Here is a 16,746-nt window from a genome sequence, read left to right as displayed (position 1 = left end):
CATGACAATAATCCAGTTCATGACACTATTGTTAATACACCAGACCAGACACATGAATCATTTCCAGTCAGACAATCTTCTAGATCTCATAAACCACCATCCTACTTAAAGGATTATAAGTGCTACACAGCTGAAGGCACAGAAAACACACAGCATCCAAGTTACTGGTGTAACTTAGTATCATATGAGGCTTTTCCTACTGAGTTTCAAGCTTTCTTATCACTATCATGTGACATAGTTGAACCTTTGAACTATTCTGAAGCTGCAAAGCAACAGTTGTGGGTGGAAGCTATGAGAAAAGAGTTGCAAGCTTTGGATGACAACTTCACCTGGGAATTGGTAGAATTGCCTAAAGGAAAGAAACCAATAGGATGCAAATGGGTGTTCAAGGTTAAGTTAAAGTCTACAGGTGAACTAGAAAGGTGCAAAGCAAGGCTAGTGGCAAAAGGATTCAATCAAAAGTATGGCATTGACTATGAAGAAACCTTTAGTCCAGTTGTCAAAATGAGCACTATAAGGTGTTTGATTGCAGTTGCAGCAAGCAAAAACTGGCCTTTGTTTCAACTGGATGTAAACAATGCATTTCTGCATGGTGATTTAAAGGAAGAAGTGTACATGAATGTACCAGAAGGTGTTCCTAACCCACACAACAAGGTTTGCAAATTGATCAAATCCATATATGGATTGAAGCAGGCATCCAGACAGTGGCATGAAAAGTTAATGACAGCACTTCAGAGCCAAGGTTTCATTCAGTCTAAGTTTGACTACAGTTTATTTATTCACAGAGATAACACAGATATCAACATTGCAGCAGTATATGTTGATGATGTGATCCTCACTGGAACAGATTCCAGTAGACTTGAAGCTTTGAAGGTGTTTCTACACAAAGAATTCAGTATAAAAGATTTAGGGCACCTAAATTATTTTCTTGGGATTGAAGTTGGATACACAGAAGAAGGAATCATACTAAGTCAGAAGAAGTTCACAAGAGAACTCATCAAAAACTGTGATTTTGATGTCTCCAAAAGGGTTGTTACTCCTCTACCTTTGAATATAAAGCTGACTAACTTTGATGGAGCACCTTATCATGATATAGAGAAATACAGGTCCTTGGTTGGAAAGTTAAACTTTTTAACTCACACCAGACCAGACTTGTCATACACAGTACAGACACTCAGTCAGTTTCTTCATTCCCCTAGATTGCCTCATGTTGAAGCTCTACACCACACCTTGAAATATCTAGCACATACAGAAGGGCAAGGTGTTCTCTTAAAGGCAACAAACAACATCAGTTTACAGGCTTTTTCAGATTCTGACTGGGCTTCATGTCCAGATTCCAGAAGATCAATAACTGGCTATGTCTTACTACTTGGTGGCTCACCTATCTCTTGGAAATCTAAGAAACAGAATACAGTTTCTAAATCATCAGCAGAAGCTGAATATAGAGCAATGGCTGCAGCAGCTGCAGAGGTAACTTGGATTGTCAACCTTCTGTCAGACCTTGGGATAAGTGGACTAAAGCCTATCACTCTACATTGTGACAATCAGTCAGCTCTACACATAGCCAAGAACCCTGTGTTCCATGAAAGAACAAAACATATTGAAATAGATTGCCACTTCACACGAGACAAGGTTCTAGAGGGGCTATTGCAATTAACTTATCTACCTACTCAACAGCAATTAGCAGATGTCTTCACAAAGCCACTACCATCTGCACAATTTCAGAAGCTTCTATCCAAGATGGGAGTATCTATGACTCCATCTTGAGGGGGACTGTTAGCATTATAGATTGTAATCTAGCTTATGCATTGTAATGATCAATAAGATGATCAAATAACAAGACTGCCTTGCTGTTACTCTAGCTGATGAGTCAGCACCTATGCTAACTGATTCTTCAAGAATCAGTTACTTGTTATAACTGATTGTAACAAACAGAAGATTCTAGACTTCTGCTCTCTTATATAAACTGTAATATGCTGATTTATTAATACAATTACAAAATTCCTATTTTCTGAAATCCTAAATCTAACATTTACATCTATCTAATCGTTGCGCAAAATAAAATCTCAAATCTCATTTATATATTTAATATATATGAATATGCAACTAATATATAAACGTACATTATGACACATTAGGCTCACTAACAGGAAACAAATATTAGAACTCTAAAGTGTACGTAGTCCCTCTATACACATCCACCGATTCATTGAATTTGCTAATACACTGGTTAGTTTAGAATAATGAAGAACTATATCTAATCTTACTTTCCCCTCACTTATGGACTATGCTTAGGATTAGTGTTTATGTCATTTCAGGTTCCTTGAGGAGGCATATGTGATATATATTGTAACACTACGATAATTCTCAATATTTTAAAAACATTTACTTTTAATAAAATCTCTAGAGATTACTAACGCGTTATCACCACGTCAAAAAGTAAGGTTTTCTTAACAAGTCGATCAGAATATTGCAGCGGAAAATAATAATTCATAAACTTTGTGATTTTTTGTGTTTAACCACCTTAAAAGAAAAAGAAAAAAAAAATCAAATTTGTATTTTACCACCTAAAAATATCAAACTTTTATTTTACCACCTAATTTTTGTTTTGTTTTTTTGTTTTACCACCTTTTAACAACAAAGTTTACGAAATCGTTACTACGCCCACTTCAATGGCTACTATAACATTTTCCTTGTAATATTCCACTATGTTTTTAAGTATGTTGTATGTACGTAGTATATAAGTTTGTAATTTGATTAATTTGGAGATATGAATTGCAAAAATGGGGGGTGAGAATTAAAGAGTAGTGAAGAAGAACCTGAAAAATTGAAAGGGAATGAGGGACAAAGAAGAAAATCACATAAGTTAGGTAAAACCGTAAAAAAATATGAGGAAGCTTAATTTGTGGGCTCTACTAATGGTGCCGTTAAATTTTCCTTTAAAAGGTGGTCAAATGATTTTTTATTTTTATTTTTTTAGGTGGTAAATAAAACTTTGAGATTATTAGATGGCCGGTAAAACACAAATTCGGACTTTTTAGGTGGTAAAACACAAAATACTTAAATAAATAGAAAGGTCAACCTTTATAAGTTGGAACCGTAAAGACACAACCCTAAAATCCAGAAGTGAACTTCTAATTTAAACTAATATTTGAACAATTAAATTAAAAACCATTATTTTAACTCTAATTAAAACAATCCTCAAACCAACCACTCCAATGGAATTCAATGAAATACAAAGTAAAACATAAATAAATTAAGTCACTCAAGATCCCTGCCTTCCTACATTGTGTCTCGGTATGGCAATTTGTATATAAAAGTAAACAGGGGTAAGATTTGGACCTTATACCTCTAACAAATTCTAACTTTCAAGATAAAATTAACACTTGAGCTATATCACACATGTGTTTTATAATGTCTATTTAATATTAAACATTATCATAGTGGACCATGACCCTCGTCAGTCCCCCTCATTCCGCCCGTGCTAGTATCAGGTATTGCATCATACATTGAGTTCCTATATAAGTGTTAGCATCTTGCATTAACTTTCATTTTGGTATTGATCGAGCTCTTGCATGCTCCTTTTGAGGGGGATAGTAGGGGGATCCTGCATTGCGCAAGGGAACTAGCTAGCACATTGCTCAAGCTTAGTTGTAAGGTGTCACCTGCAAAGCATTTCGCAGATGCGAGTCATGTAGAATAATAATTGTTTTAATTTTTAACAATTACGTATTGCCTGTAAATTTGTGAGTTACAGATTTATTGTTTCATTGTAGACGTTATATGACTAATTATTACAGAGTAATGATATTTTTTTCACCGTTAAAAAAAGTCTCATATCTTTTTCTTAATTTGCTTCCTTAGTACCACGGGAAGAATAAAGAGTGACGGGGGAGGGATTACGTAGGACCGTAGTACGTACTAATTAAACTTTATTTTAATGGAGAGGAAAAAGATCGATGAGGGAATAGGCATGAACTTTGGTAACTAGAGTACAAGATAATTAATGGGAAAGATGAAGCTCACGTTTTCAAAAAAGAACATGCACGTTACATAACATTAAGAGAGACATAATGAACTTCCCTAAGAGGCTTAGAGAATGAGCTAAGCTTTGACTAAATTGGATATCATGAGTTCTACACACGTTTCTTTTTCATTGGTTTGTTTGCCAATTTTCTGCGATATTCCCAATTCTCATGTTTTTCCTACTTTTTAAGGTTCTTGAAATTTTTTAAGGTTGCAATAATTGGGAAAGGTGATAAAGATTCGTATGGTTTTACGACTTGATATTGTCCATCAGTACAGTTCGTGTGCATATATCAAATGGCTCTACTAGAAAAGATTTAAAGACCTAAAAAAGTCACTAATACGAGTTGTGTTTTAAGATGTAGGCCAATATTAATTGTTTTAATTGTATTGCTCTAAATTTACTACGAAAAATAATTTAAATTTGTGATTTACAGATCTATTATTATTGCCTTGTACGTAACATTTTTTTTTCAACTATAACAGAACGTTGTAAGCATGCTCAGTTGCTCACGTTAAAGAAAGGCTTGTTCATCGAGAGTCGACGAAGAGCTAAATGCCCAGAATTCAGAAACACTTTGGATCTTCTTTGTTCAAAAGTCAACCTCATAAAGAGAAGGACAGTTCATTCATTAGTAAATCATTCCACCATTTTCAACCCCAAATAATTAAAAAGTACCCCAAAAATTAAACAGGATTACAGAAATCTGAGTAAGACAGGGCAACAACTCTCCTATCCAATCCAACAACATTTCAATTATTTTTCGTTTAATATTTTGACAGATTCGTCTTTCTTACCCAAAACCCACAAAAATTTAATACTCCAAAATCACAATCATCCAAATTCGGTCAATTCTTTATTCAACTAACTTGCATGTCTTATTCATAATTCCAATTTCAATTTTTTTTTTTACATTTTCCAAATAAAATAGACCATGATAAGCAGATCTCTGAATCAATTCTCAAGACCTGAATTAGAAGGTCTTTAATGGAGAAATTGGTGATCTGGGTGGTGATTACTCTTTTGAGTTTTTGCTCAATTGGGTATTCAGAAGAACACACAGTTGGGGAAGCTCCATGGAGGATGCACACATTGTTTTCGACAGAATGCAACAATTACTTCGATTGGCAAACAGTTGGGATTATGCACAGTTATCGGAAATCGGGTCATCCGGGTCCGATTACCCGGCTTCTAAGCTGTACGGAGGAGGAGAAGAGTCGCTATCAGGGATTCGACTTGGCTCCGACTATGGAGGTCCCTTCTATGAGCAGACACCCAAGAACTGGTGACTGGTATTATTTCCTTCTTTCAACTTTGATAAAATTCTAGTTTTTGTTTGGTAATTTTTCCTCAGTTGAAATCCACTCCTCATTGCAATTGTTAGTTTGACTAATCAGTAATGTACTTATGATCATGATTACTTAGCCAGGAGTAAGGACCTCGCAATTAGCTATTTTGCCTTCAAAAGTTGAAATACAGCTGAAATTCAGACGATTACCATAATCTGAAGCTTAAAGGTCTTTACTAAATTATTTGTTGCGAAATTGTTGGTTGTGGGTAGTGCTTTTGATGTAGCCGTGTAGGGTCTAATAAAAAAAGTACACTATCACTTAGTTTAAGTAGTGGCATATTGAAAAAATAGTCACAAACCAATACTGTGTTACGAAAGCTCATGACTTTTTTGTGGACATTCTAATATAGTGTATGTGACTTAATTCCGAATGGAGGGATTTACTGTACTATTGGATATGTTTGTGAAAAAACTGAAGATCAATGCTTTGAATTTTTATAGATTGTGATAGGATCAATTCAGGGAGAGCCCTGTTAGAAGAAGACATGTGAAGTGCCCTTTTGTTGATGTCAATAATCTAAAGGCATAATAATCTAATTGAGGATACAAATATTGTGTAAAAAATGGTTTAATGGTTAATGTAAGTGTATCTGAAGTTTTGGAAAATAAGATCAGCCTTTTGAACTTGTTAAACTGATGGTTTGCGCTGTTTGCACATCATGATGTTCCCTTGATGTTTCATGTCATGCACATGTTTTGTGTCACAACTATAGCTTTAGTGTACGTGAATTTTCTTTTGTTGTTTTTCAATTTGCTGCATTCTGTGAGTTTTCTATTTGCCGGTTTTTGGTTTTCCTCTAACTTTACTGAATTCATAAGATTCTTAAACTAAGGGTGAATTTTTATATTTGTTTAGGTACCCAGCTATTAATAAGCCTGCTGGAGTTTTGCATTGGCTGCAGCACAGTGAGGATGCCAAGAATGTTGATTGGGTTGTAATCTTAGACGCTGACATGATCATCAGAGGTCCAATAGTACCTTGGGTATTAGGTGCTGAGAAAGGCAGGCCTGTTTCTCAATACTATGGGTATGGATAATCAAATAACTCAGTATTCTTGTTTATGATCTGCTTCACTTTCCTAGTCTTGCATTCTTGTTGATATCAGTTTGAGGCTTGGCAGAAGTTGTGGTGAACTCCTTGTCAATGCCGAGTCTATGCCCCGGCTATTTAGCTTATCCGTTGTTGCAGATAACATTTTGTTGGGACATGGGAATATAGAAAAGTAGGCTAGAGAAGAGTAAATGAGAATAGAGGGGTAGATGAGCAACTGTTTTCTCCTACTGAAACTGATGTTGGTAAAGAATCAAGATTAGGATCTCTGATTTAACTCCTACACGGAGGCTGACTTGACAAAAAAAAAAATGAACAAAGCATGCATCACTCCTAGAGTCAAGCTTAGGTCAAAGTGTTGGTGAGGTTAGTGGATCAGATTCACCACATCAAAAACAAAATATCTAGTGTCCCAAGCTTAGGACAGAAGCTTCAGCCTAAGTCTCCTAAGTGGTTCGTTTTCTGTTGGTTTGATCAGATGCTAGCTACATTACTTGAGGACGGTATGAGAACATGCTAACATGGGGATTCAGGAGATGTAAGGACACTTCTTTATTCCGTATTAACTAGATTAGTGCCGTGCGATGCACCGCTTTAAAAACACAATTGTAAGTTGTTTATGTAAAAAATTATTTTATATTTGCAATTGTAAGTTATTCTGGAAAAGAGATATATGTATTGCAATAAAATTGACAATGGGCATTACACTTCACAACTTACAACAGTGAGGAAATCTCTCTTTTTTCTAACGTAGAAAATAGAAATACTAAATAGGCAACAATCATCAAAAGTACTCAACACAATTAGGTAATTCCCCCTTGCATTTGCTATTCTATACCCTTTGAAGCCAAAAACAACACAGTACCCGTTAAAATATTGTGTATTTACATAAACCTCTTTTGTCAATCTTTGAAAAGTGTAGGAAAACCTTCTTTAAAAGGAAAAAGAATTTGTCATCATACTTAAATGCTTACCTAAAGTAAAACAGAAATCAATTCGAAGGAGATGATGCAATAAGAATACAATTACAAAGTCAAAATAGCTTGTCATGAGTGAGTTGAATTGTTTTAGTTAATTTTGGAGTCCAAATTTCATTTTTAAACTTTTAGTTGGTCTATCAGATGATTTCAGAGTTCTAGTTCCCAGTAGTAAAGGGAACCCGAAAAAAACCATCCAAGTTGAAGCAATGAATAGGAGGCAAAAAAAAAAATGAAGTGGGAAGTGAGTTCTTTTTCTTTTAATGGCCAGAAGTGAGTTTTACTCTTTCCTCTATTGCTGGCACTACCATCTTAAGAGTTTTAAGGTATTCGGTTGAATCGATATCCTTCGGTTCTTGAGAATTAAAATGTTACTCTTTATTGTCAAGAAATTTAGTTTAACCTAGCATCAAGGTTTCGACGCTCTTGCTCATAGACTCGTAGTTGTCTCACTGTATTCGTAATATTGAAGATTTTTTCTTCAGATTGAGCTCCTTTACTTGTGGTTATGTGTGTATCCATGATCTCATATATTCCGACAGGTATTTAATTGGATGTGACAATATCCTGTCAAAATTACATACAACGCATCCTGAGCTATGTGACAAGGTTGGGGGATTGCTGGTTTTCCATATTGATGATCTCAGAGCCATGGCTCCATTTTGGCTCTCTAAAACTGAAGAAGTGCGAGAAGACAAGGCTCATTGGGCGACAAATATAACTGGTGACATATATGGAACTGGCTGGATCAGTGAAATGTATGGATATTCATTTGCTGCAGCAGAAGTAAGTCATACTCATTTTTCTGCTTTTTCTTCTCTGGATACTAGAGCAACTATTACTTCTGTGGTTATGATACTGTCATTTTCTTTATCAGGTCGGACTTCATCATAAAGTTACTGATGACCTGATGATCTATCCTGGCTATGATCCAAGAGAGGGTGTTGAGCCAATTCTTATGCATTATGGCCTACCGTTTACAGTTGGGAATTGGTCTTTCACTAAACTAGATCACCATGAAGATGGAATTGTTTATGACTGTGGACGGCTGTTTCCAGAACCTCCTTATCCAAGAGAGGTACTACTGATAATCATCCTTTAAAAAAAATATACTGTCTGGGTTCTTTAAAAAAAATATACTGTCTGGGTTTTTATCCTTTAAAAAAAAAATACTGTCTGGGTTCTTTTACAACTCACATTATTGATAATCATCGACACTTGAACTATTATTTCTTTTCTTTAACTTTTGTTCTTGCTCGTATTGTGGATGTATTCTCATGACATTCTTAGTTGGACATAATTTTCAAGTTAACGGTGTCGCTAAACCTTTCTTATGAATTTCCAACCCGCAGTTAATAGGACATATATAGTAATCCTATGAATAACCTAATATGTAGTCAATGAATAATCTTGTTTCTTAAATTACTAGCTTCAGTCACTTGTAATTTAAGGTTTGGTTTGATTAGATTTAACAGGTTTCACTCGCCTGTTAGTAACCAATAGATACTTTTTTTTAGTGTTCACCCCACTTCAAAAAATCTTATTCTGATTCTCTCCTAAAAAGGGTTCTCTGGATTCAGGTCAGCCTTGAGATAAAAGTAGAAAAGAAACAATTTCTTAATAGAAACTGAACTATCAGCTCAAATCTGGATTGCTAACAAAATGTAGTAGGAGGGGATTTGTAAATTTACATGGAAATGAGATGATAAATTTTTGAGAGAGAGAGTCTCTCCAGTCTTTAAGAGCTAAAAATTCAATACCTTTTCTACCACTTCCCTTCGCAATCTTCTAAGAATTTTGTTGAGTTGTTAACACCAAAAGTGCGTTCGGTATAGTGTTTTTTCAGTGCTGGAATTGGAATGAGTTAACCGTTTCCATAATCTGTTGTTTGGTATGAGAGGTAGGGTAACACCCGCCATTTCCTAAGGGTAACCATACCACACATGTATAACCCTTCCCAACCTTATGGGATGTGGTAGCGAAACATGTTGCCCTCCTCAACTCTCAATTTGATACATGGAAATTGTTTCCTTAGCTATACTTAACATGCACTAAACACCTTTCAAGAATAATGGTAACTGTTAAAATTAGTAAATTACCATTCTTCATCTTATTTTTTTCATACCATTACCTTTCCTAGATTCATATCAAACATGCACTAAACGCCTTTCAAGTAATAAATGGTATCTGAGACCTCGAGGTCTCAGCGTTTTGACATCGGATCGTGCGGCGTGCTCTTGCCTATGGGTGGCAAGGACACAGCCTTGTGCGGAAAGTGTATCTCAAGGCTCGAGGGGCACGAGCGGGTGCTTGATTCAGAATGGACACTCTTGCATATTGGCGACAAGAGCGAGGCTCGAGGGTCGATCGGGGCGCTTACGTGCACATAGCAAGCACAAGCGGGACCGAGGACAAGAATGTATATGTTTTGGGAAGACTTTGTTGATACCCCTCATAGAGGTTTATTTTGAATTAGCTCTAAACTTCCAGTGAACACTGGATTGGCAGAAACATAATAATTCTATCCAAAGCACATAAAACTATTAGAAAGGTCCTAGAAAGCAATAGATAAGCAAAATACAAGTAAGGAAGGTTGGATTCTAACACTTTGGCTCTTTGTTGTTATGTGGATTCATAATGCCTTTGTATCTAAGGATGAGTTATACACCATATTTGTTATTGGCTAAAAAGTTGAAATCACATTATTTGGTCTTTGATCCGATGTTGTAGGGTGGATCGGGGTTGAAATATCTTTTTTACCAACGAGTATGCCTATTTGATCTTGCAAAAGAAAGGGCCCAAACTTTACAAGCCTTTTACATTGTATTTTGTTGGGCTAAGTCTCACAAAAATAGTATTTTCCTAGTACACATCCCGTAATGAACACATCGAAATTTATTACTCCCTTCTGTTTCTTATTAAGCCACTAATCAGCATTTTAGTTACTCTGTTTTTTTTTAAATTTTGTTTCTGAAAAATATGATTTTCATGCCAACAGTATCTGTAATTACTCTTACTTTTCTTATCATCACTATCTACTTTAAGGTATATGTCTAGTTCTAATTATACAGTGAGAGAATAAGACAACATAACAGAAAAATAAATAATTAGCTACATTTAACTTGGATAGCTATTAAAAAACATCACTTAATAAAAAAACAAAGGGAGTATTATTTTGTGATTTTACACATAATTTATTTTCCCTGCAGGTGCAGATTATTGAAACTCATCCAGGCAAAAGACGAGGCCTAATGCTGAGCATAGAGTGTATGAATACCCTAAATGAAGCCCTTCTGCTTCATCACATAGCAAGAGGATGCCCTAAACCAAAATGGACACGATATTTGAGTTTCCTGAAGAGCAGAACATTTGCAGAGCTAACTCTTCCGAAAAAGCCTGGCGACATTCGCTGGATTGAAAAGGCTATTGAGGAGGAGAAGATGGTTGGTGAATCTGGAAAACCATATCCGAAAATCCACACTCTCTTTTCTACAGAATGCACCCCTTATTTTGATTGGCAGACTGTAGGCTTTATGCACAGTTTTCGTTTGAGTGGTCAGCCAGGCAATATCACTCGGCTTCTCAGCTGTACAGATGAAGATCTTAAGAATTACAAGGGCCACGATTTAGCTCCAACTCATTACGTTCCTTCCATGAGCGTACATCCTCTGACGGGTGATCGGTAATAATGGCTTTTTTTTTCTTTTCTTAAAGTCTCTCGTAATGGAAGTTAGAATGGTCGTATCTAGTTGATTCTTTCAGTTCTTCGCGCTGTTTGATGGTTGTTTCATTTTGGGTGGCATTTGTTAAATAGTACTCCCTCCGTATTTATTTAAGAGATACACTTGGCCGGGCACGGGTATTAAGAAAAAGAATTGAATGAAATAAAGTAATAAAACAAGTGGGGTTGAGTAGATATTTTAATAAGAAAAATATGTGGGGACCATGTCATTTTAGGGAGTAAGGGGTGGGGGTGAGGTGTTGATATATTATTTAATTAGATGGTGGGGTTGATAAGTTACTAAAAAATGGCAAGTGTATCTCTTAAATAAATACGGCCGGAAAAGGCAAGTGTATCTCTTAAATAAATACAGAGGGAGTAAAAAGTTGAACCTTTGTGTCAATAGTACTTCCTGAACAATTTCTCATAGGATATTGAACAAGAACTTATGAGATGGTTCCTAAATTCTAAGTAGCAGTTTCAAGTAAGGACTTCTCAGTCGGACCCTGTTGTGCCTCCCTGTGACCCCCCTGGGACGTATTCTTAGGCTTCTGTTGGTTAAGCGCTCGAGACACTGGTTAACTGGTATCAAAATGGTATGGGTTTGAGTGATCCCAAACCCATAACACTTGTTTGGCTGATTTGAGTAACTAAGATTGGTCGGATTTACACCTTGAAGCTCCCATGGTATAGGGGTTTCTCATACTGATGGGTGGATTCACCCAAAACCCCTACTCTTAGAAAGGAAGGGGGGAAAATAAGTCATCCCTTCCCCAGCCCCATCTCCATAACCCACCACTACCACCACCACCACCACCACCACCACCACCACAACTTCGAAACTCACCTGCTTTCCTTATGGAGTAGTGGTTGAGAGTGAAATCTCTAACCTCTAGATCCTGGGATCAAGCAATGTTATCAATGATTATTGAAATGAATGGTCTTTTTCAATGTTTAGTACATGCTCAATACACTATTTTCAATCAAAATACATTTTATGTACTATGTTATGCTTCGTACCGAAAACGTAAACAAAATGTAACCTCTGGTGTAGATGCTGCAATATATAAAGCTTTAATCTCTTTTTTGGTTTATCGAATTTGGTACTTCCCTACTTCGTCATAATTTATTGACTAGTCAGTTTGACATGGAGTTATTCCCCAAATTTACTTAACCAACGCATAAAACATAGATTTTGAGTCTTTTGTGAAGTTAAATAATCCTGCCTTGGTGCCTTCTGCGTCACATTTAGCTGGCCTGCTGGACAGCTGTCCAATGACCCATATTCAGACTGAACTATAATAACAGTAAACTCATCAAATTGTTTTTTTGTTAATAGAACCTTGACAAAAATAAAGCATGCTTGTCTTTTTAGGTATCCAGCAATTAATAAACCAGCTGCAGTTGTTCACTGGATAAATCATGCACAGATAGATGCAGAATATATTGTTATTTTGGATGCTGATATGATTATGAGAGGTGAAATTACACCATGGGAGTTCAAAGCAGCCCGTGGGCGTCCAGTTTCAGCACCATATGGGTAAGGCAAAAGGATTTCCTTCAGTTTCAGCATTAATCATAAATGGGTTGGTTTATTCTTGCAAAAGGTCTTGCGCGCACAAGGTGTACAATAAATTTATTGTACACCAAGGTAACTTTAACCTAATTTTGATTAACTTTTATATTAGTAAAAAAAATTGATAGATAAATATTTTAAAGGGTTAAATAATTAATTTTATACATTATTAGTGATTTTGAAGAAATAAGTTTAACTAAAATGAAAATATTTATCACTTAAAAACAAATAACTTTTACATATATAAGCTTAACTTTTAAGCATTTTGGGTTAACTTTTACTCCGGCGTACAATATTTATTGTACACCCATTGTAAATAAGAATTTGTGTTATTCTTGCTCATTCCAATTAATCTGGTTTTCAGCTACCTGATTGGCTGTGACAATATACTGGCAAAGCTCCATACACGCAATCCTGAAGCTTGTGATAAGGTTGGAGGTGTCATAATCATGCACATAGAAGATCTCCGGAAATTTGCTATGTATTGGCTGCTTAAAACTCAGGAGGTTCGGGCAGATACTGAGCATTACTCCACAAATATCACTGGAGATATCTATGAATCTGGATGGATCAGTGAGATGTATGGTTACAGTTTTGGGGCAGCAGAGGTATGTTATGCATACCTATTTTTTTGTTGATGTCATTGGATATTGGATCAAATTGTTAAACACTTAAACTATTATCTATGAAATTGCTAGGAATTTTATGAACAGAATAGGAATTAAGACAGAATTAGGGAAGAACAGGTAATAGGGTTGATCGATCACTAATTTACAGTTACTGTCTACCCACTTTCGAGAGGTGGGGTCTTTCCATTAGGTGTTTTTCTCCCTGCTTTCTGAATGCCCTCTTTTATTAGCTTGTTCTACTGTTTAACTACTTAGCCTCACGGACATTCTTCTCCATTTTCTCTGTCCACTAAAATATTTGCAGATCCCCAAAACACCCTTAACATCTTTATCTGTATCTAACTTCTCTGAGTAATATTAGTAGTACCCTTCTGCCTTCATCTAGCATACGTCAACAGGCGGGAATTATCAGCTAATCCAGGAATGCAGTTTTTTCCCCCTCTATGTTTTAGTTCTGTATATTCCACAATGAATGCTCACCAATCATAGTTGTTCCTCTGCATGAACTTTTTGTTGGGCAATGTTCTCTCTTTTCTTGAATTAGGGATAAATGGTAATACTTGTCCTGTTTTGACCCTGTGAGTTAAGAAGATTGGGTATTCTTATTATCTTTCATGCCAATATGATGTGCCTGACTAGTTTTCGGGTTTCAGAACTGGTATGCTGAACTGTTTCATGCGAATAGATACTATCCATCCCTGGATTTTTTTCACTTTCCTTCTTTGGTTGTCCCATAATGTTCGGCATATTTACTATCACTTGTTGAATTAAAAGACTACTATTGAAACTATAGTTTTTCTATTCTTCTTTTCCCATCACATCACCTTATTCCCTCTCCTACCCAATAAAGTTACAAGTTTTTTCTCTCATTCCCAACCCGTAATTTCTAAACCCACATGTGATGAAAATTGAAAGTAAGGAGCAGATGGAGTAGTTAACTCCCATGCATGTGTGTATCACCTTGTGCATGTATTAGAGACTTATGTTGCTGCCTGACCTTTGCTTGACCACCTCCTTTTGATTTTGGCAGTTAAATTTACGGCATAGAATAGATGGCTCAATAATGATGTATCCAGGATATGTTCCCCAACCTGGTGTCAATTACAGGGTTTTCCACTATGGATTGGTATTTACGGTTGGAGATTGGAGCTTTGACAAGTCAAAATGGAGAGACGTTGACTTAGTAAACAAATGTTGGGCTAAGTTTCCTGACCCTCCTGACCCGTCAACTCTCGATAGAACTAACGAGGATGCATACCACCGAGATTTGCTCAGCATAGAATGCGGAAGAACATTGAATGATGCTCTTTATCTTCATCATAAGCGAAGAAATTGCCGTGATCCCCTCACACTAACCACATTAGACCAGGAAGTTGTGAACAAGATTGTTGAAAGTGATGCCACAAGAAATAATTCTAATGAAATTAGTGATTTTCTGGAATCATCATTGATACCTCCTCCATCAGAACAGTTATTTAGCTCCTTCAGGATTTGGATGGTTGCTTTATGGGCCGCCTCGTTCTTAGGTTTTCTGGCATTAATGGCTAAAGTATGTGCGGGTGGTAAAAAACGGCAAAAAAAGGGTAAGAATTACAAAAGCAAGAAAAGATCATCATACTCGGGGTTGTTTGATCTGAATGGGAGAAATACTGATTTAGCTGATAAACTGTGAACATCATTCTGATACAAAAATGGCAATTTTCTGAAGTCATTCCTATACAGCTTTGTTTTAAACTGAAGATGTACCTGATGTGAATCTGAAATATCCTTATACGTAAAATTTTACTTGTAGTTTACTTATTGGATTTTCAAAATCGAAATACAGGTTCTTTTTGGTAGTGTTACTAACAGTGACATTTATACTCTAGTTTAGGACTTCAGCAACCAAATTGTTGTAGCAGGAAAAGATAGACAGAACTACAGAAGGATAAAGTATTACTGTTTCACAGAAATATCTTATGTTTATGGGTAACCCCCTTGTTATAATTTGCTTCCTTTTCTTCCCACTTATTAGTTGTTGGATGGCGTCCCCCAAGTTATTTTTTGGTTACATTATCGTTGGTTAAAGTAATCATAGTTTGTGATTCGTATAATTTGTAAAATTGTAATTTGTTAAAGTTATAATGTTTGTAGTCGCAAGAGAAAATACTAGTGAAATAGAAAAGTGCACTTAAATAGCCATTGAATTCGTCTATCTGTATTAAGGAAGCTTGAATTTTAAATTGTGTTATAAGATTTTAGAGCCCCGAAAAAACATGATAAATAGCTAGAGCTTTAGAACACTTCAGGGTCTAATGTGAGAAATTAAAAAGACGGATTTTTCATGAAATACCCCTCAATTTTCACGAAATTCACCAAATGCCCCTCAACTTTCAGAAATTCACCAAATGCCCCTCACCTTTAATATAATACCCAAACTACCCTTACTAATAACACGCCGTTAGTCCGTCGTTAGTCTGCCGTTAGCCTACTTTTCTAATTCACCAAATGCCCCTACACTGTAACTTATTTCACCAAATACCCCTATTTTAAAATATAATTCACCAAATGCCCAAATGTAAAAATTACCTTTTTAAAGCCCAACGGCTAGTTTTTTGGGATTGAAAAATAGCCGTAGCTTATTGTTTTAGTATAAATAACCCTGTTCTGAGTGTTTATTTAGTCACCAAATTGTTTTGTTGTAGTTTCATCTCATTTTGTGTCATGAGTTATCATTCAAAATCATCATCCACACATAAAGAGTCCACATATGTTAGAGTCCCAAATAAAATCTGTTATCGTGGGAGGAAATTTGTCATTCGTAGCTCCGATACAACACTCATTCCACAAAGGGTATACTACAAGTGTGATCCAAGCAGCAATGACGAATATGCTTAAATATGATGTTTTTGATCAATACTACATATTGTTTCAGTATATCTGTCACTATATGAAGTTATTTTTGAATGGTGAATATGATCATTATGATGTTTTTGAATGGTGAATATGCATAATCTAGTTTGATAAATGATGTTTTTTTGTGTGTTGAATATGCTTAATCTGTTGCTGATATTTTTAGTACACTTTATTTCTGACACATCTGAAAATATTAGCAGCAGAAATGCTAGATTGATTACAATTTCACGAGGAAGCAGTTTAGTTCCCAAATATGGAGTAATTAACAAGAGAAATACGCAACAAGGCAACACAAGTAAGCATCACGAGTAGCTGCTTCAATTAGTTGTAAAGACAACATAGTAGCACCCCAACTTCCTAGAGGTGCTGCAGGACCTTTAAGCACGTACAAAAACAATTCTTTACCCGATGTAAATAGATTCGTCAAATATTGCAATCCAAATATTTTGAACTTTTCATTGGTTTGTTTTTTATCCTGTTTAACACTTACAACCAATTCACGCAAATCAAAAGCATTCC

At 35.8% G+C, this 16,746-nt stretch overlaps 1 protein-coding gene across 1 annotated transcript; it reads left to right on the top strand.

The window, feature by feature from the left end:
* Nucleotides 1-4,549: 4,549 nt before the first annotated feature.
* Nucleotides 4,550-15,304, top strand: LOC110801939 (peptidyl serine alpha-galactosyltransferase). Its single transcript, XM_022007342.2, has 8 exons — nucleotides 4,550-5,319; nucleotides 6,235-6,405; nucleotides 7,949-8,192; nucleotides 8,284-8,484; nucleotides 10,616-11,088; nucleotides 12,503-12,667; nucleotides 13,068-13,311; nucleotides 14,363-15,304. The coding sequence occupies exons 1-8, from the start codon at nucleotides 5,015-5,017 to the stop codon at nucleotides 15,002-15,004; spliced, it is 2,445 nt and encodes an 814-aa protein (XP_021863034.2). The 5' UTR covers nucleotides 4,550-5,014; the 3' UTR covers nucleotides 15,005-15,304.
* The last annotated feature ends 1,442 nt before the right edge of the window (nucleotides 15,305-16,746 follow it).

Source organism: Spinacia oleracea, chromosome 1 (genome assembly GCF_020520425.1).
Source record: "Spinacia oleracea cultivar Varoflay chromosome 1, BTI_SOV_V1, whole genome shotgun sequence".
Taxonomy (NCBI): domain Eukaryota; kingdom Viridiplantae; phylum Streptophyta; class Magnoliopsida; order Caryophyllales; family Amaranthaceae; genus Spinacia; species Spinacia oleracea.
This window is presented reverse-complemented; position numbering and strand designations above follow the sequence as displayed.